Source organism: Miniopterus natalensis, chromosome 9 (assembly GCF_054644295.1).
Source record: "Miniopterus natalensis isolate mMinNat1 chromosome 9, mMinNat1.hap1, whole genome shotgun sequence".
In the NCBI taxonomy this organism is placed as follows: Eukaryota; Metazoa; Chordata; class Mammalia; order Chiroptera; family Miniopteridae; genus Miniopterus; species Miniopterus natalensis.
Genome location: NC_142089.1, coordinates 10,560,137 through 10,577,994, shown reverse-complemented (window position 1 = coordinate 10,577,994; position 17,858 = coordinate 10,560,137). Strand labels below are relative to the sequence as shown.

Genomic DNA, 17,858 nt, shown 5'->3' with positions numbered 1-17,858 from the left:
TTTAGGAACAGGGCTATTGCCTAAAGCAAGTGAACATATATTTAAGGTTCTTTTGAAAACCAAGCAATTCTGTGTGTTATAAAGGCAAGTGCTGTTACCTTAGACTTCCCATTTCCGTGATTTCCCCACTGGCCTCGGTGTAGTATTAACCTTGTTTTATCCCTTGGGAAGTTTGGAAACACTGTCATTTCATAGTTAAAATACAGTCCAGTCTCTGGCAAAATTAAAAGAGGCCATCTGCTGTTTTGTATCCAGTCATTACCAAAGAACATCCCCTCCATTAGCAAAGCACAGTGGGGGCCAGGTGAAGTCTGAGGGCAATGTTTCGCTTTATTTTAGAAATGAAAGTGACTGCACTTATGAAAAATACCACTTACCACAATGTGGAAAAACATAAAAATCATTCCCTAACCCCCACCCCTAGGTACTCAATCTCCCACTGAGGTAAGGCTATGCCGCTGTCCCACGGCTTTAAAAACAAAAACAAAACACGAATCCTACTAAAATCCCTCATCTCCACGCTGTAAGGAGTCTAGGGCCCTGGCCCTCAGTCCGACTTCTCCTTCTCCTTCATGTGCAAGAAGACGATGCTGAAGAGGAAGAGTCCCGCCATCATGGAGAAGGCGCTGGCGTAGTAGGGGTAGGCTGAAGGGATGAAGCGCTCATACTGCGTGTGCTGCAGTGGCCTCACTGATACCTACAACAGGACAGGAGTGATGGGCCTGGCCACCCGAAGCCGGGGTGGGGCGCATGCTGAAGCGGACTGTGTGACCCATGCTTACCTGAGTGGAAGAATACAAGTGTGTGTAGCCTAGCCGGTTGTAATCCACTTTAAACTGGAACACACCATACACGTCTGGCAACTTGAACTGGACACTGTACTTGCCACCTGGGAAAGATCGACAACAGGTAACCAGGAGGTTCCCAAAGTGTGTCTCATTAGCCTCCCACCTCCTGAGAGCGAGCCAGAGGCAGGCTGTCTTCCGGCAGCTTCTGTGAGAACTGCTTTTTACCTTTCTTCTTCAAGAAGGTCCTCACAAAAGGATCGATGCGGACAAACTCCAGCTGAATGTCATCACCATCAAAGGGGACCCACCTGCCATTAGAGAGCTGCTCAATCACGATGCTGTACTCCTGAGAGAAAAGGCCAGTTAGCCAGGGGGGCCGGTGATGAAAGATGCCGCCACCGCCACCAGAGCTGCACCAAATCCCTACTCGAATCTGGCACGAACTCCCAGGAGTGTGAAAACCTGAGCAAGCCCTACCCCCCACCCCTGGGCAGTGACTGAAATACCACCCAGCAGGCTAACCCCCCTGACTCGCATCCACCTCTTACCAGGTCTGTGAAAATCTGCACCCAAACCGCGCTCCACCCCTGCAATGTGCCAGGTACTCTCGGGCATCCCTGCTTCCATATTCGCTGCTCTCTTGCCTTTCCCCACTTCTCTTGCCTGACACTCATCCTCAAACCAGGCTCCAATGGCATTTCTCCTGTGATCCCCACTTTAGGCAGTGCCAGCAAAGCCCCTCCCACGTCTGCACTCCCACACTCAGGATCTTGGTTTCTCTGCATCTGAGCTGCCTTCAGGGTAGAGGTTAACTTCCTCACCCTTTTTTAGGCCCCTCAGGCCCAGCAGAGGAATGCTGCATAAATGCTTTTTGAGCTGGGTCAACTTGGCTAGAACCTCAGGGCCCTCCTCCTCCAAGCTCTTACCACAAGGTCAGTGACAGTGTAGGCATGGGGTGGGGCTTTCTCGCCCACCCGATGGTGGGACACAGGCCCCACACGGAGGACACCCTCCTCTTTGAACACCCAGCGAGAGAGGGCCACAGCTAGCTCATAGTTGCCTGTCTGGGAATACCTGCAGAAGGGGAAAACAGGAGAGGCTGGAGCACCAGAACCAACTTCTTCCCAGCAGGAACACAAAAGTGAAAAGATGTGAGGTGGCGTTGCTTTGGGTGTCACCATACAATAAGTACACGATTTTCAAAATATCTCCAGAGAAGCCATTACTAGAAAAGTCTGGAGTGGCCAATATAGCAACAAAGTCAAGTCCTCAATCTTAAAACACCTAGAGATACTTAGCCTCTGACTTTTAGCCAAAGGCTTCTTCCTCCCCATCCAAGTCCTCTCCCTCTGCAGAGCCCCCGCCAGACCACATGCCCCTAAGTCCCCTGGCACCTACCTCTGGGAGCCAGGCGTGGCCTTCTGCACTGCCGAGTTGAAGAAGGCATCGCTGAAGAAGTCGAGGGAGCCGCTGAAGATGACCCGGGCGTTGTTCCTGGCCTGGAGCCCAGCGATCAGGAGGGTGTTCTTCCCCACTGCATGGGGATACTAGGAACACGGGGCTGTCAGCCCAGAGCCAGCGCAAAGGACAAGCCACTGGGCCCCCAGCACAAAAGGACAGTGGGCTAGACCCTCCCCACCTGAAGGCAAACCTGAAACACCACTGCTCTGCCCGCTTCCCCGCTCCACCACTTCTCATTTCATCAGCCTCTCACAATGTGCTTTCCTGCCCACTTCAGATAAAAAAGAGCTTTGCTCCTGGGCCCAGAAGCCAGAGTCTCAAGGCTGCAAGGCCCCTCACCTGGGTGATGGGTTTATCTGGGAAGAAGGAGTAAGAGGTGGAAGAGCCCGTCAGGATGTCCAACACCAAAGGGTTGTCGGGGTCAGCCACCATCCTGGAGAAGGAAGAGAACCACCCAACTCAGACCCCAAGAACCAAGCCCAAAGGACCTGTGGTCCCGAGGGCCACTTCTTCACGGGAATGAATCCTGCTCTCTCAATAGGCAACACTTAGCTCTCCTCTTGCTGTAACTATGAAATCTGACTCAGTGTCATGACTTTATTTCATCTGCATCCTCTGGAGAAAGGAATACCCCTGAATAATCACAAGTTTGGTTGGTTTCCTGACAAAACAGAGTAGTCCCCTCAACTCCCCAGGTTTCTGTTGGCCTCTCCTTGCTCACTCACCCAACACCTCGAAAGAGGATGGGATTTGGAGACGATTTCCCAACAATGGTGGGGGCCTTCAGCAGGTTCTCAGTGTCAGCCACAATGAGGGTATGCTGCAACGGCAGAGGGGAGGAGGTGGTCAGAGAGAGGCGCCCCCAAGCCAGGGGTCCCTCCCAACTCCTGCACGGTCTCTAGGCTGAGCTTTGCTCTAGGGGACTGAAACCTGTAAGGTGACAGGCCTGATTACCTGGCCAAGGTCTGAGATGTCGTAGTTGTGATGGTCAATGACAGCCGTTTTCTCCTCATCGAACTCAATCCCACACTCACTGCCCAGCTCGCGAAGAGGGTCACCTACATAGACCGAAGAGACACCTGGCTGAGCCCCTAGGGCTCACTCTCCCAGCCATCCCCAGGGCGCTGCAGCTTCACCAGCTGGAACCCTGGGCAACAGCATGGTAAAGTACATGAGGTTTCAATCTGAATTCGCAAAACAAAAAAACACCTGGCCTTGCTCCACAAATACACAGTGACCTTGGTTCTGCACAAAAACCCCTGTGAAGCAAACACCTCGGCAAACTTGACCTGGATCAGCTTACAAGGTTTCTCTCTCCCATCACCTTGCCAAGAACCCCACCCAATATGGTTCTTAACAGCTGTCAATACTGAAAAAACAATAAAACATGATGGGACAGACGTTATTCATGGTTGAAACTGGGTGATAAGTACACAGGGCTCTCTTCCTACTTCTAAGTATCTTTAGAATTTTCCAAAGTAGTAAACAAAACAAAATGAAAACCTGTCCAATGCTTTTGGGCTCCACCCAATTAGCCTCCTACTTCTCTCCTCTTTTTAAGAAAAGAACCACCAAAACAAGTAAAAACACAACAAAGTTAAAAAACAAACAAGAACAGGGTTCCCAGCCCCTAAAAGAACCTGCCTCTCATTGGCTCTGGTCACAGGGAAGGAGGGAGTGAATGGCTCTGCAGTTCCCTCACTCCCTGGCCAAGGACGCCCAGTGAATGACAATCTGGTAGCTTCCATCTGTAGAGCTCTCCAAGCTTCTTGGAGAAACGGTGCAAAGCACCAGAACTTCTGAAATCAAACTTACCAATGTCTGAGCTGGCAGCTACCAGGACACTGCCTCCACCGTCAATAAAGGTACTGATGGTCTCCACATTGATGTTCCCTCCAAAATCTGAAAGAGGCACCAGACTCAGTGATCCAGAGGGTTCCTCTCACTGCTCCTCTGACATTTGGGCGGGGGAAGGTGGACAGAGGACAGCCACAATCAACAGAATATCTCCCTCTAGAGGCCCAAACGAGAAGGACATTTACCATACATGCCCTGACACAGGGCAATTCTATTTTCCCACTGTGATGATCCAAATGGCTCCATTCATAAACTTTTAGTAAAAATTAAACACCCACCAATTATAGTTGTCAAGTTACACACACTTCAAGTCACATATAAGAGATTTGTTTAGAAATGCTGCAATTTCCTACTCATGTCACAAAACTTCATTCAGACTCATCACCTGCACCTCTAGAGCCATTTTGGGGTCACCTAACAGTTTTCAAGAACCCATCAACTTCACTTCCATCTAAGTTGTCTGAGAAAGAGCAATTTGAAGGATGATGCTGTCACTGAGACTAGTACTCATTTGCCCAACATATATAGGGTCTTTCCTAGTAATCCTACAGATTTATATCCATAGTACCATAACAGAGCCACTTCATATACTGTGCTTAAAAAAAAAAAAAAAAGTGATCACCAAAATTCTCATTAATTTCCAGCATTTGTAATTGTGAGATCATACCCGTTTTTGGTCAATTTGGTCAGGTGACTGCCATAAGCATCCAAACTAGCTGTAAAGATCTGAGTATTAGAATGTCCCTCTTTTCTGTGGTAATTTGCATGGAAAAAAAAAACGCCTTACTTTTCCTTCAGGCCCAGACAGAACATCTTGCATTTGGGGACCCAGCCTCTCATACATTTACAAAGTCATCTGTCCACTGTCCTACAGAGGCCAGGCAGGGTCTTAGACAATTCAAAAACAGCATCTTGGTATGGTACAGTGGTCCCTTAGGGGCAAGGTCTAAAGACATTTCTGGTTGTCAGATAGCTACTGCCATCTAGTGGGTAGAGGTCCAGGAAGCTGCTACACATCCTATTGTACACAGGACACCCTCACAACAAAGAATTATCCAGTCCAAAATATTAACTGTGCTGCTGTTAAAATGGAGACACCCAGGCTTAAATGTAGGCATCCCTTCACCTTTCTAAGCCTATTTCCCTATCTACAAAAAGGGGCCCAGATTTTTCTGGGTACAGAGGACATGCTATGGATCCTTCTTCTGTAGCCATTGCTTTACTGAATGTGACTTGGGAGCTTCCTGACCCCAGAAAGGGCAAGGAACCCACTGACTCATGGCTAAGGAAGCCAGGCCAGCAATTTCATACCCTAGAGGGCTAACAGAGGTCCCGAGTACCACAGAAGGCATCTTAGAGCAGGGCCCAAACCATTACCCTGAACCCCCTCCAGCAGATACAAGCCTTCTCCCCAGGAGTGCCTGAACAAACTGCAGCAGCGTTTCCCAGAGTGTGGGACCCACTCTGCCAGGGGCAGAAAAGGTGACAAGGTGCGTGATGTGGGGCAGGGCTTTAAATGACAGTGATTCTCAGAGAGTTTCCTCCATCAGAGAGAATGTCTTAGTTTGATACTGGTCTTTAACACTTCCCTCACACTTGCTAATCTCCTCTTGTAAGAGGAAGCCTAGGGCTGAAAGCTTTCTGCAGGGAACAGAATCCCGCTAGAATTTAGCACTGTACTTATTCTATTTATAGTTACCTTCTACTGAAAGCAAAGGGTCACACACTGACTTTCCATTTCCATGGTGATACTGAGTTCATTACTGGTTTCCTCTGAAATGTTATTTTAGTTTTAAAAGCAAGTCAATTTAAAGAAAAATACTAATTATTAGCACAGGTGATATGGACTATGGTAAAAATCATGAAGGTACAGAAGGTAGACTAACATTTGGTAAACACTTGTCTTAGGCTCTCTGATGTTTCTCCCATCTACCTCCTCAACCTTCTGCCGATCTCACCCGCCATTTCCCTCCTCAGTGACACTCCCAATCGACCTCCTGAGCACAACGGTTCTCCACCCACCACATCCACCCTCCCACACCTCATTTCAAGTCCTTATTCTTATTCCCTCAAAGACTGACTGAAAGAACTCAAGGGCAGGCTCTTGTCACTGTTCAAAACCTATTTCAGAACACAACAGAAACTTGGCAAACGCCGACCAACCAGCTGAAGGCTCCATTCACCTGCCCAGTAACCTGAAGATTTTAACTTGTTCAACGTGGAGTCACTTCCACCCAACTACATTTGCCTCCGAAAAGCCAATTCCAAAGGCACATTTTGCGGGAGAGTTGGGGGTGATATGGCAAGTGTTGGGAGCCTAAAGAAAAATACTTCAGGGATTTGGCTGAACCCAATCTCACATGAACTATAGACAATAAAGTAGCTGCCAACGGTGGGAAAAGACTTCCTAAGCTTCAGCAACTGAAGGAAGAGATGGCAGTCCTGTCTTACCCCAGACGGGCAACCTGAGTCCTCTGAGAAAAAGAAAAACTGAAGCCAAAAGAGAATGACTAGATGCTCACCAAAAAGCTCAGCAGAGAAACAGCCAAAGGCACCGCAGGCATTTAGTCCGGAGAAGAAACAGCTGAATAGGCCATGATTATGTGAAGGCTGTGCCTCCAAGCAAAGAAAGCACTAGACTCGCTCTCTAAGGCCCTGAGAAGAAACCCCTTCCTCTTCTCCCTACCCCAAATTAACAAGGTAGGAAATAGGAGACAAATTCTAGTTTAATATAAGTACCTCTTAACAGTTATCCAGTGGTGGAGTTGACTACCTCATAATAAGCTCTTTGTCACAGGAATACTGAAGTATGAGTTGGATAATCTAGTAAGGATATTCATTCTGTTCAACAATTCCCCAACCCTCTGGTAGATCCTGGATATATCCATCCAGCCTCAAACAGGGGGCCGGGCTAGAAAATTAACAGGTTCTTTGAATCACCTGAATTCTTAAGTTCCACTGCTACACACCTCTTTACAGCACACTGTATTAGTAGCATGCCATTTCCTCTTTCCACCCAGGCCAACCTCACTTGGGGATTCTCCATCTTTCTTATCAGTCCCTTTACAGAGAAAATTCACTTCTCAGTTTAGCAGGGCCCCAGGCTCCCTGGTCTGTGGCAACACTTGACCCTACAATCCTCAGCTGTGTCTTTTAGAAAGGAGATGCGCCCAGGTTAGAAACACTTTCCTCTTCACCGGCAGCAGCTGCGGCCAGGGCTGGTGACCCATCCCATGACCCAGAACATGCTCAAAATCCAGAAGAAAGCGACAGGTCAGTACTGAGCCTCGAATCCCGGTTCTGGGGGTGACGCGAAGCTCTTACCTTCTACCGAGGGGGAGAAGATGATGAGATTGTGATAGAGGAACTCCCCGTACTTAATAAGAGAGAGGCTCGGGTCATCTGCGGTCTTGAATGTGAGATCAAAGCCCCGATCTGGACAAGAAGAAAACGGAACTGAGGCAGACGGGACGCAAAAGGAAACCCACCGCTGCAGAGATCACGACGACCCTCCCCAAAGCGGCAGGCCAGAACTGGGCTGCCCGCTCGTGGAAAACGAGTGGAGGGAGGGTGGCCGTTGCGGTCAGGCTCGGGGACCTTTCCAAACCCAGACTCTCACCCGCCGCCCCCTCGGCCTCCCGTCTCACCCTTTAGACTCCGGAAGAAAAGCGAATGCGTCTCCCGCAGGTTGAGGTTGTCCAGCAGCACTAAAGTGCGGGGGCCGCTGGCGCCGACCAGGCCAAGAGAGGGCAGCAGGAGCAGCAGCGGCCACAAGAGGGACCAAGCACGGGCCGGGGCGCCAGGCTCCATCTTTCTACTCCTGCCAAAGCACCCAAGCACCTGGACACCGGAAGTACCCTGCCTAAGGTTAGCCAATCGCGGCTCGGGGTCTCGGAGTTCCACCCGGAAGTGATCTTGGTGCGCGGGGGCCAGGTGCCCCGAGTGCAGGCTCAGAAGAAAAGGGGCAGGAGTATCACCGGAAGTGCCTCTGTAGTGGGCGGAGCCTCTGAACCCTATTGGCGGAAGGGGCGCGCGGCTCCGCCTCCCCAAAGGAAACGGCTCAATCCTGGAGAGACAGCTCTGCAGCCGCGGCCAATCAACAGGACTCTTCATCAGTCTGGTCCCGGCGGGCCCGGTCCGAAAGGAAGCGGGAGCAGCGGGAGTGGCGGCGGTCGCCGCGGACTAAGTACCTCTTCGGTCTTCACTGGTCTGGGGCAGATTCAGGCCCCACCTCCGCCATCTCCAGAGAGGAGAAGATTGGAAAAATAAGATCAGGGACAGGGACACTTTAGTCTCCCGTGGCTTGCGGGGCACTGGCCTGCCCTGCCGAGCCTGGTGGCCCACGCTGGAGGCAGGTGAACGCGCGGTGGACTAGCCTAGAGATTAAAAATCTCTAACTGGGTTCGTTCCCAAGCTCCGTCTCTCACTAGTCCTTTATACCGGACGATTTCACTTCTCTCCAGGCCACTGTCCTAGGCTGGAAATAAAAATAGCCAGAAGCAGCTCCTGCTCACCTGCGTGCCTTTGGAACAGCCCTGGGCTCTTGGGAGGACTAGAACAGGTTTTCGTGTGTTTTAATGTTATTTATTTTAGAGAGAGGAAAGGGAGAAACATCAATGATGAGAGTCATTGAGCGGCTGCCTCCTGCGCGCCCCCCACTGGGGATCGAGCCAGAAACCCAGGCATGTGCCCTGACCAGGAATCAACCGGGAGGCTCAGCTAGAGCAGGTTTTAAGGCGCTAGTGCAGGGCTAGGCTGAGCAGCCACTCAGTAGTGTTGGCTCCCACCCCTTCTAAATTGATCCAGGGGCAGGGCTCACTTCAGACCTGCCTCAGTCCCATCACAGGTCTAAGTTAAAGCTACCACAAGCAGCTCCAAGACTTCAGTCCACCTCTAACTCAGACCTAATGGTACCAAACGGTTGCTAAGGAGTCTGCCACCCAAAGACTTGACTCTCAGGTCTCTACCTAAACTCATCTCTGCAACTTCATCCTCTTAGTTCCTGCTCAGGGCTCACCTGGAACAGGTCTCTCCCAACCTTTAACATACCCTCATCTTCCCCACCTCCTGCCTTTTGCTCATGCAGCTCCCTCTACCGGGAGCCCCTCCCCACATTCCCCTCTTAAGCCTCCCCAGATACTCTCCATCCTTTATGGGAGCCCCCATCCCCCCCACCACCTGGTGCTGCTCCCTTCACAAGGGTACTTTGTTCCCATGAAGACCTGATCTCACTTCCTCTTACTCAAAGTACATACTGCAGCCTGCCTAGGATTAGACTAATCTCGGCAGTTACTTAAGCACCCTCCACCCCACCCCAGCCTCTCCAGGATGTGAGCTCCTTTGCGCAGGCATATGCCTGTGGCCTGAACCACAGTAATTAAAATACAGAAGAGGAGGAGGAATGATGGGCTGATCCGGAGCACCTGCTATGCACCAGAACTTTAGATACTATCTCATTTTATCTTCACAGTAACTCTACGAGGTGGGTGTTACCCCGGTTTCACAGATGAGGCTCAGTGAGTGAGGCTCAGGACAGCGCTGAAGGCCAAACCTCCCTCAGACTCTGAGCTTTTCCCACAGGGCAGGCCTGGGCTACAGTGGACAAGGGGAGTGGTATGTCCCAGGTTGCTGGGGTGGCCTGGATTGGTTCCTGGCTATGTCAGGACACCCAGTTCCAGCACAGCCCCTGAGGGCTGACAAAACCTGGGCCTTCTCTGGGCCTCAGCATGAGATGGCCTCTGTTTTCCAAAACAAGGACTGTGCTTTCCTGGGTCACAGATCCTTTGAGATTCTAATGACAGTCCAGATGCTTTCCCCAGAATAAAGCACTTGTACTCACAACTGCAGGGAGGCGCAGAAACTGTGAAGCCTGTTTGTCCTAAAGGCCTCAGCTATTTAAGAACCTTACTCCAGGAAGAACTTCCCAGGCAGGGAGGGGCCCCAGTGCCACTGTCAGAGAGTCAGAGAAATGGAGCTTGTTGGTAAAAGACAGTTTATTGGGGCAGCTTAATGTGGAGTGGCCTCTTTGAGCCACAGACCAGCCGGGAACCGGCAGCAAGGTGCTCAGGCCTCGAGCACCTGTCCTGCAGGGCTTCCCCCAAGAAGTGGGGGCAACTGGACAGAGGCACAGTTTTCAATCACCAACATGTTGAGCTCGATCCATGGAGAAGTTGCTGCCTGCTCTGTCAGGCTGCTGATGAAGTCTTGAGGCTCCTGAGCCCATTGAAGCACCGAACAACACTGGTGGGCACAGATGGCAGGCTCTGGCAGGTGAGCAGGTGGAAACACTGATGTGGCATTGGGAGCTGGGCCTTTCCAGGGATGGTCCAGCCTCCGAGGGGCTCCCGCCCTAGGCAGAAGTGGGCTCTCTGGGGAACAGGGAAGGGACTTTGTCCGCCAGGGTGAGGTCCCCCTCAAGTGCCTGTCACTATGGGGGCAGGTGGGAGGAGGCCCAGCTGGGACTGCCCTGGGAGGGCCTGGCAGTTTTGCAGAAGCCCAGAAACAGGGCAGCAGGCAGCTGTGTTCACAGAGGCTCACTGCCAAAGCTGCTTTTGCTCTTCTTACGCTTGGCCTTGGTGAAGGGGATATCAAGGGACTCGAGGCGGAAGGGCCGGGGCTGGGGCACTTCAGGGGCCTGGGTGGGTGGGATGGCAGAGTTGTTGCCAAGCGGGGAGCTGAGGCCTGGCGGTGAGTTGTGATGTGCTGTGGAGAAGAGGCAGGAAGGGTGATGGTGAGCTAGGAGTGCAGGGGATGGAGAGGAAAACAGCGTGTGGGTGGTGAACCTGGCCCAGCCCCCACGCAGTCAGAGGCCCTGGTCCCACAGCTATGACACCAAGGACACCAAGCTCCAAGACGCTGCTCTGGCTGAGGCCTCAGACCCAGCACTGTCTGTGTCCAAAGGGTCCGGGCTGGGATGCAGCCTGGGATCTCAAGCCAAACAAGCCTGGGTTCAAAGCCCAGCTCCACCACTTCCTAGAAGTATGGCCTCACTTGGAACTAAAAGCATTCTTACTAACATAACCCTTTAGTGGTCCCAGGTTAAGAATGGTTTTTTCAGGAACAGCTTTCCCTTTTTTACAAAGTTAAGCTATCAGAAGCAGCCAATCAGAGCTTTAGACCAGCCTGAGATAGACCTTGCAGCCACCCTGAGCTCAGCCAGAGGTGCCTGGCTGAAACTCTCTGGGCCTCAGTTTCCTCATCTGCAGCATGGGCACATTTCCTGTCCAACTTTTCCCTCTTTATTCAATGACACCCACTTTCTTAAATAACCTCAATATAGAACTGAGCTGTGCTTCTCATTGATATCTTATTGGAAGCTCTATGGTCTTTTAGCTTTAAAAACAAGAATAGAGTGGTTTTCAGTTCGTGCTTTTGAAAGTGTTTTGCTTTTGTGGCCCTGTCTGCCCCCCTTGGCTCAGGAGAAAGCCAGGATACTGGCATCCGAGGAAACTGGTGAGTAGCTAACTCAGAGCTGTGCAACCCCACACCAGGGCGCTGAACAGTGTTGGGGGCCTGTGTATGTCAGAGGAGACAGATGAATCAAACAGCACATCTCCCTCAGGAGGAGAAGGGATAAAGGAAAGGAGAGACTGTGTACTGAACACCTACTATGTGCCATTTCATTTCACCTAATCCTGAGAAGTAGGTGTCTCCCCGTCTCTCAATAACTGAGGAAGCTGAGGCTCTTCATGGGAAAGGGAAAGGGGTTTTTAACCCAAGCCTGTCTGACCCCATCCACCCCATCATGCCTCCCAATTGGCAGAGGGCCTGGAGGGTTCGAGGTGGGCAGGGCACTCACTGAGGCTCTTCATGGGATCCGAGCTGAGGATCTGGCTGGCCCGCTTAGACCGGAAGTAGTTACTGGCAATATTTTCACTGTCACTCCGACTGAGCATCAGCTTGTAGCGGTCTTCTTCCTGCTGAGATCCCAAATCCTCATGGGTTAAGACCCCTTATTTGTGCAGTTCTTATGTGGGCCCTCACCCAGGGCTCAGCAGCCTCTGCAAGCCTGTTGGGATGGGGCTTCCCTGAGCCTCACTGCCTACTCTGGCATGCCCCATTACAGACCTGGCCTCCTGGGCTGGATCTGGGCAGCTCAGGGCAGGGTGGTGGGCCTCCAGCCAAGCCCCCCCCATCCTTAGGAATGGGAAGTGCCCACTCCCTCCCGCAAAACTCAGAGAGCATCCTGCCAGCTCCATCAGGGGCAAGGACAATACAACACACCCACATCCATCAAGACATAATCACAGAATAGATAACACAGTGCTCGGCTCATGGGCACATATATGATCATAAGAACTGAGTCCCAATCTCTTTATCACCAGGAACTATTTTTCATTACTCCCATGGACTTGTTTTCTTTACCCTGAATCTCTTCCTTCAGGGCCTAGCCTTCTCCTACTTGACATTGTCCTGGTGGGGTGATCGTTAATAGTGCCACTCCCACCCACCCCCTTGCTACACAGATGGACATGTGACCCAGACTGGACCAACCACAGAACTCCATCTTCCAGACATAATCATTGGTCCAAGAGTAGGCCCATGACCCAGGCAGAACAGATCAGAATCTTTCCACAAGCATTGGTTTGAGAATGCTCTAAGAGACTGGGTCTCTCTTCCTGTTGGATCCTGGTGACAGTGGCCATGTGGAGAAAGCCTGCCTGAGTCCAAAGGTAGAATATGAAGGGAAGCAGAACCCTGACTGTTTGAGCCCCTAGATCCAGCCCTGCCTGAAACTGGTACACTTAACATGCACCAATAAATTCCCTATTTTGTTACGATTGTTTGCTTTGGGTAGCTGTCACTTGGAACTAAACGCATTCCAACTAATATAACCCCTTAATAGTCCCAGGTTAAGAATGAATTTTTCAGGAGCAACTTTTTCTTTTTTACAAAAAGTTAAGCTATCAAAAGCAGCCAATTGGAGCTGTAGACTAGGAGGGGCCTAGGGAACCGGAATGTACAACTGGGCCTCTAGGATTCAAGCTGACACTTCTGTCCTTCACCAGCAGGGGGTTTGACTTGAACCATGTAATCCCCCTCTGGTTTTTATGACCATACGTGGCTTTGACTGAGAGCCAGAGGGATTGAGGGTCTAGGTGCCAACAGAGTTACACAGAAAGGACCCAGGCTCAGCCCCCTGCTTGAGTCCTAAGGGCGGATGAAAGCAGAAGTCCAGTCCCTGTAGTAATACTGACCCCCTGCACCTTGGGGCCAAGCCCCCGCCAGCCCCCACTCCTCCTTCTCTCAGAGGCCTTACCATGGCTGGTTCACCGTTGTCTGCTACTGAGGTTTTGCGGGCTGGTTTGTTCTGTGACCCTGTTGAAACTGCTATGAGAAAACAAAAGCTGAAGTCTCTGCTGGGGGCTAGAGGGGCAGGGTGGGCTGCAGCCCTCTCCCCAGAGAGGGCAGGGGTCAGGCCTGGCTGAGGCTTGGAGCTAAGGGAGGACACTTCCCAGCCCAAGCAAAGGGCTGGCTCTGGGAAACACAATAGCAGGGCTCAGGCACCAAAGAAGCCATTCTCTGCTCCCAGGCAAGATAGCAGGTTGGTGGAGGCGGGGAGGAAGGCTGCCACTGCCTGGAGTTTCAGCAGTGATGGTGACAGTGGCCATAAACATCTGAGACATGGGACCTGGACAAGCACTCTGACCAGGGTGAGAACTGGCGGGGCCTTGTGGGATGTAACAGCCTACTGCTCTCTGAGTGGGCAGAGCCAGCTAAGAGGCTGCAGAAAGAGCCACTGTAAATCTGACCTTACTCTGAGACTCAGTGGAGGTGCGGCGCCCTTCAAGATCATCTCCCCAACCCTTTCTTTGTGAAGATCAGAGCACCAAAGCCCAGAGAGGGACAGTGACCATCATAAGGTCACACAGGAGGTCAGTGCAAAAGCAGAAGTCAAACCAGGCCTGCAGCTAAACAGCCCGTGTCGATTCCTGGCCCTGCACCTCCCTGCTGTGGTTGTGACTGGATACGACACTCATACTCTCAGAGGTTCCACTTCCTCATGGGAAGGTCCTCGTCCTTCACAGGGTGGTTGTAGGATGAAGTGACAATGTTGATGAAGACAAAACGTGCCACCCACTTAAGATGTGCCAGGCATGGCTCTCAGGGTTTTAGGTGTATTAACACATTTTGAGCCACCCAGCAATCTGAGGAAGGTGCTGTTATTAATCCCCATTTCACAGATGAGGACACCGAGTCCCAAAGAGGTCACACAGGGAGTGGTGGAGGCAGAATTCCAGCCCACATCTGTCTGATTCAGAGCGCACTGTTCCCTCGGGCTCCCTGTCAGTCTGCAGGGTGGCAGTGTGGAGGAAGAGGGAGGGCTGAGGGGATAGCAGCTCCTGACCTACTGGGAGGCTGGTTTTTATGATGACGGGCTCAGGGATCTTCCAGAAGCCATTGTCCTCATCCCAGCAGGACTCGCGCCTGATCCTCTCCAGGTTGCTGTAGTTACAGTCCCTGCGAATGAGGGGCTGCACCTGCTCCAGGAGCTGCTGCAACAGCATGAAGTCACGTTCCTGCCGGCGGATGGTGGCCAAATAATCAATCTTCTCCAGCTCAAACTCCGACTGCAGATCTTTGATCTCCACCTCTGCCGCCCGAAGCTGAAACAAAGCATGAAGAGCTGTGAGCGGAAGACACTGAGACATCTCACCATCCATCGACCTGTCCACTAACTGCCCAGCCAGCCAGCCACGCACCATCTGTTTGTTGATCACTCATCTATCCATTCTTATCTCCACCATCCATCCACCATTCCATCCATCCACTCACCCACCCACCTCTCCACCCAGCACTTAAAAGAGCACCTACTGTGTCCACGGCCCTGCAGAGGGGAAGTTCATCAACCCTCACTGCCAACCTTGGTCACCATCCCACACTCATACATTTGATTCAGGAGCCTTTTAGCAGGCTCCACAGAACACTATAGTCACCACAGTCCTCGGAGATCTCACAGAATTGTACAGATTCTTTTTCTAAGGGGAGCAATAGGCACAAGCTCAGACTCAGCCATCCCTGCTTCCCCACTGCCACAGTCCTGTTACGATGTGACAACCACTGGACTGGAGTCAGGCCCACCTTGATTTGACCATGGATTCTAGATTAATTTCATCTGCCCAGGTCTGCCAGACCTGCCCTCCATTCCCTAAGCACAAGTGACTCCCAGCCCCAACCATAACCATGCTCTCCCCGAGCCTGAGCCACTGGTGCACAGTCGGTTTCCTCAAAGAGCCGGTGAAGAAGGTTTCATCGGCTGCAGGCTCGATCCCCAGCCCCAGTCGGGGCGCGTGTGGGAGGCAACCAGTCGGTGTGTCTCTCTCACATCGATGTTTCTCTCCCCCCTCCCCCTTCCAATCTCTCTGAAAAGCAATGGAAAAAATAAAAATATATACATGTATATATCTCCAGGACAAGCCTGGAAAGAAAACCATGGAGAGAGGACTAGCCCTATGAGAGTGTGGCAGGTCCCGAAGCCTCGCCTTCCTCTGCATCTTCTCCAGCAGCTTGCTCTTGGCCCGCACTTCCTCCTGGATGGAGTCGTAGACGTTGAGCAGCACCCACTCCCCACTGTCCTCGTCCGAGGTCTGCAGCGCCGCCACCAGCTGCTTTCTGCGCTCGTCCGCGTAGCGTTTCCGGTGCCTGTGCTTCTCCTTCAGGTCCTTGTTCTTGGCCTGCTCCCCGCCGATCACCTGCTGCTCCAACAGCTGCAAACTGCCACCGTGGAGGAGAAAGCAAGCATGACGGCGCCTGCAGCCACTGAGCGCTCCCTGTCCAGCACCACCCACGGAATCCTCCCCACCACCCCCTCACAGAGGCATCCACTGAGGCTGAGAGGTGACACCGCTGGCTCAGGGTCAGACCAAGGTGCCCACCGGATCGACCTACCTCAACCATGGCGGTGGCTGTGCCCAGCAGGAAGGGCGAGGGGTCCCGCCAGCCCCAGGCTGCGGCACTTACCGGGCAAGCACCTGCTGCTGGTCCACCACGGGCATCAGGTCGTCGGCCAGCACTGCCACCTCCATGCCCATACTGTCCCTTCTCCAACTTGTCATGGCCAGCAGGGTCTGGACCTCGGCCTCCATCCCCATGCCAGGCTCTGCTGCCAACACCATGTCTTTGTCTCCTTCCAGGCCCAGGTCAGCCTCCTGAGCACAAAGAGAAACCTCAGTGGAGGTGGGAAGGCAGCCCCTGGCCACAAGCTCACGGTGGCCTCCATCCCACCCAGGGCATCACGGCCCTCACATGGGGACAGGTCACCTCCAGCTTAGGGACACCAGCTATACAGAAAAACACCAAGCAGGTTCCTACTGTCACCATTTCCACCAGCACCCACCAGCAGCCTCCTGCTCCCGCTCCCGCTCCCGCTCCCTCTCCCGCCCCGCCCCGCCCCGCCCCGCCCCGCCCATGCTTCAGCAGGCAGCCAGGGCGGTCTAGGTACAAACTGACCACAGCCCTTTCCCGATCAGAGCCCTCATGGCTTCCCGCTGCCTTCGCTGTAAATCCAGCTGCTTCTGGGCCTGCTGCTCCTCCGGTGCCTGGTCCCTGCCTCCCTGCTGCCACCACCTGTCCCCCTGCTGCTTCTTGGGCCTCATTTCCTGTTGCTGAGAAAGTCAAGACCTTTCCAGCCCTAGGACTTTGGCACTTGCTCTCTCCTGGCCCCTTCTCCCTCCTTGGGTCCTATCTCAATGTCACCTTACAGCCAGGCTCCCCTGGCCGCCCCATCTGCCACCTACTAAGAACGTGCAGTCTGTCAGCTCCTACCCAGCGGTCAGGTCCAAGGAGGTGTACAGCCTTGCTCTCGCTCCCGGCGGCCTGCTGCGCTTCCTTAAGCAGAAAGGGTGGGGTCTGAGAGCAGCGGAGTTCACCCACCGCGCACACGGGGACTCTAGACTTTAGACAAGGATTCCCACGCAGGGGACAGTTTGAAAATCACTGCGGAACAGTGACTCTTATTAGCTGGTAACAGAGGTCTGACAGCGCCTCGATGTGTACACTGCTTTGCAATGGGCCAGCTCTGATGAGCTGGGGGTGGGCTGGGGTGGTTGTCCCTGTTCTGTGGATGAGGAAACTGAGTCCTGGAGAGGGAGGGGACAAGTGGAGCGTCACAGGAAGAACTGGGTCCCTGAAGTCCTCTTGTCACACACAACTGGCCCAGGGTACTCACCGTCCTAGACAGGGGGTCATCCTTGGCCTCAGCTTCAGCCCCGAGGTCACTGGGCTCCAGGACATCTGTCAGGGAGGGGTGCTTGCAGGAGAGTGGGGGGAGAGAAAGAGGGACTGTTGGGCAGAATCAGCCTCTGCTGCCCCGCCGGGCCTCCCTTCAGCTCCCCGACCACCTCCTCCCCATGCCTTTGGCTGTGGACAGCGGGCGGGAAGGAGGGTGACAGATGAAAGAGAAAACAGGAGAGAGGAAGCAGGACCGCAGAGAGGCCGGGCATGTTCTGAACACACTCTGTGTTCCAGGAGCATTACCTGCACTGCCTCAGGGGAAGCACCAGCCCCATTTTATAGATGAGGAAACCAAGGCCCAGACAGTGACTGCCCAACGTCATGCAATTAAATGAATGGTACAGCCAGGACCCCGACCCAGTTATGTGAGATTCAAAGGGCTGGCTCTACACACACACACAGGCACACGGAAAGGAAGGGCAAGGAGAGCAAAGGGAGGAAAGGAACAAAGGAAAGAAAAAAGGGAAAAAGATTTCAACATAAAAAAAGAAGGCTGGAAAGTGAGAAGGCTGGACTGAC

The 17,858-nt window shown here is 52.7% G+C and overlaps 2 protein-coding genes across 3 annotated transcripts in view; both read right to left on the bottom strand.

Moving 5' to 3' along the window:
- Positions 1–312: 312 nt before the first annotated feature.
- On the bottom strand, positions 313–7,943 carry DDOST (dolichyl-diphosphooligosaccharide--protein glycosyltransferase non-catalytic subunit). The gene is made up of 11 exons (XM_016214663.2): positions 7,754–7,943; positions 7,431–7,541; positions 4,065–4,151; positions 3,204–3,307; positions 2,975–3,069; positions 2,589–2,682; positions 2,187–2,335; positions 1,715–1,862; positions 1,014–1,134; positions 783–889; positions 313–697 (listed from the first exon to the last, which is right to left on the bottom strand). The coding sequence occupies exons 1-11, from the start codon at positions 7,914–7,916 to the stop codon at positions 548–550; spliced, it is 1,329 nt and encodes a 442-aa protein (XP_016070149.1). The 5' UTR covers positions 7,917–7,943; the 3' UTR covers positions 313–547.
- Positions 7,944–10,516: 2,573 nt separating this feature from the next.
- Positions 10,517–17,858, bottom strand: part of KIF17 (kinesin family member 17) — a 28,117-nt gene continuing 20,775 nt past the window's right edge. Inside the window, exons 9-15 of one of the 2 annotated variants that reach the window (XM_087820802.1) lie at positions 17,275–17,355; positions 16,068–16,255; positions 15,590–15,821; positions 14,455–14,713; positions 13,366–13,436; positions 11,905–12,022; positions 10,517–10,808 (exon numbers count right to left, since the gene is read on the bottom strand). In XM_087820802.1, coding sequence (XP_087676928.1) covers positions 10,630–10,808; positions 11,905–12,022; positions 13,366–13,436; positions 14,455–14,713; positions 15,590–15,821; positions 16,068–16,255; positions 17,275–17,355 — 1,128 coding nt within the window. In that variant the 3' untranslated portion in view covers positions 10,517–10,629. The remainder of the gene's footprint in view (positions 10,809–11,904; positions 12,023–13,365; positions 13,437–14,454; positions 14,714–15,589; positions 15,822–16,067; positions 16,256–17,274; positions 17,356–17,858) is intronic. The other variant, XM_087820803.1, reaches the window with a different exon arrangement.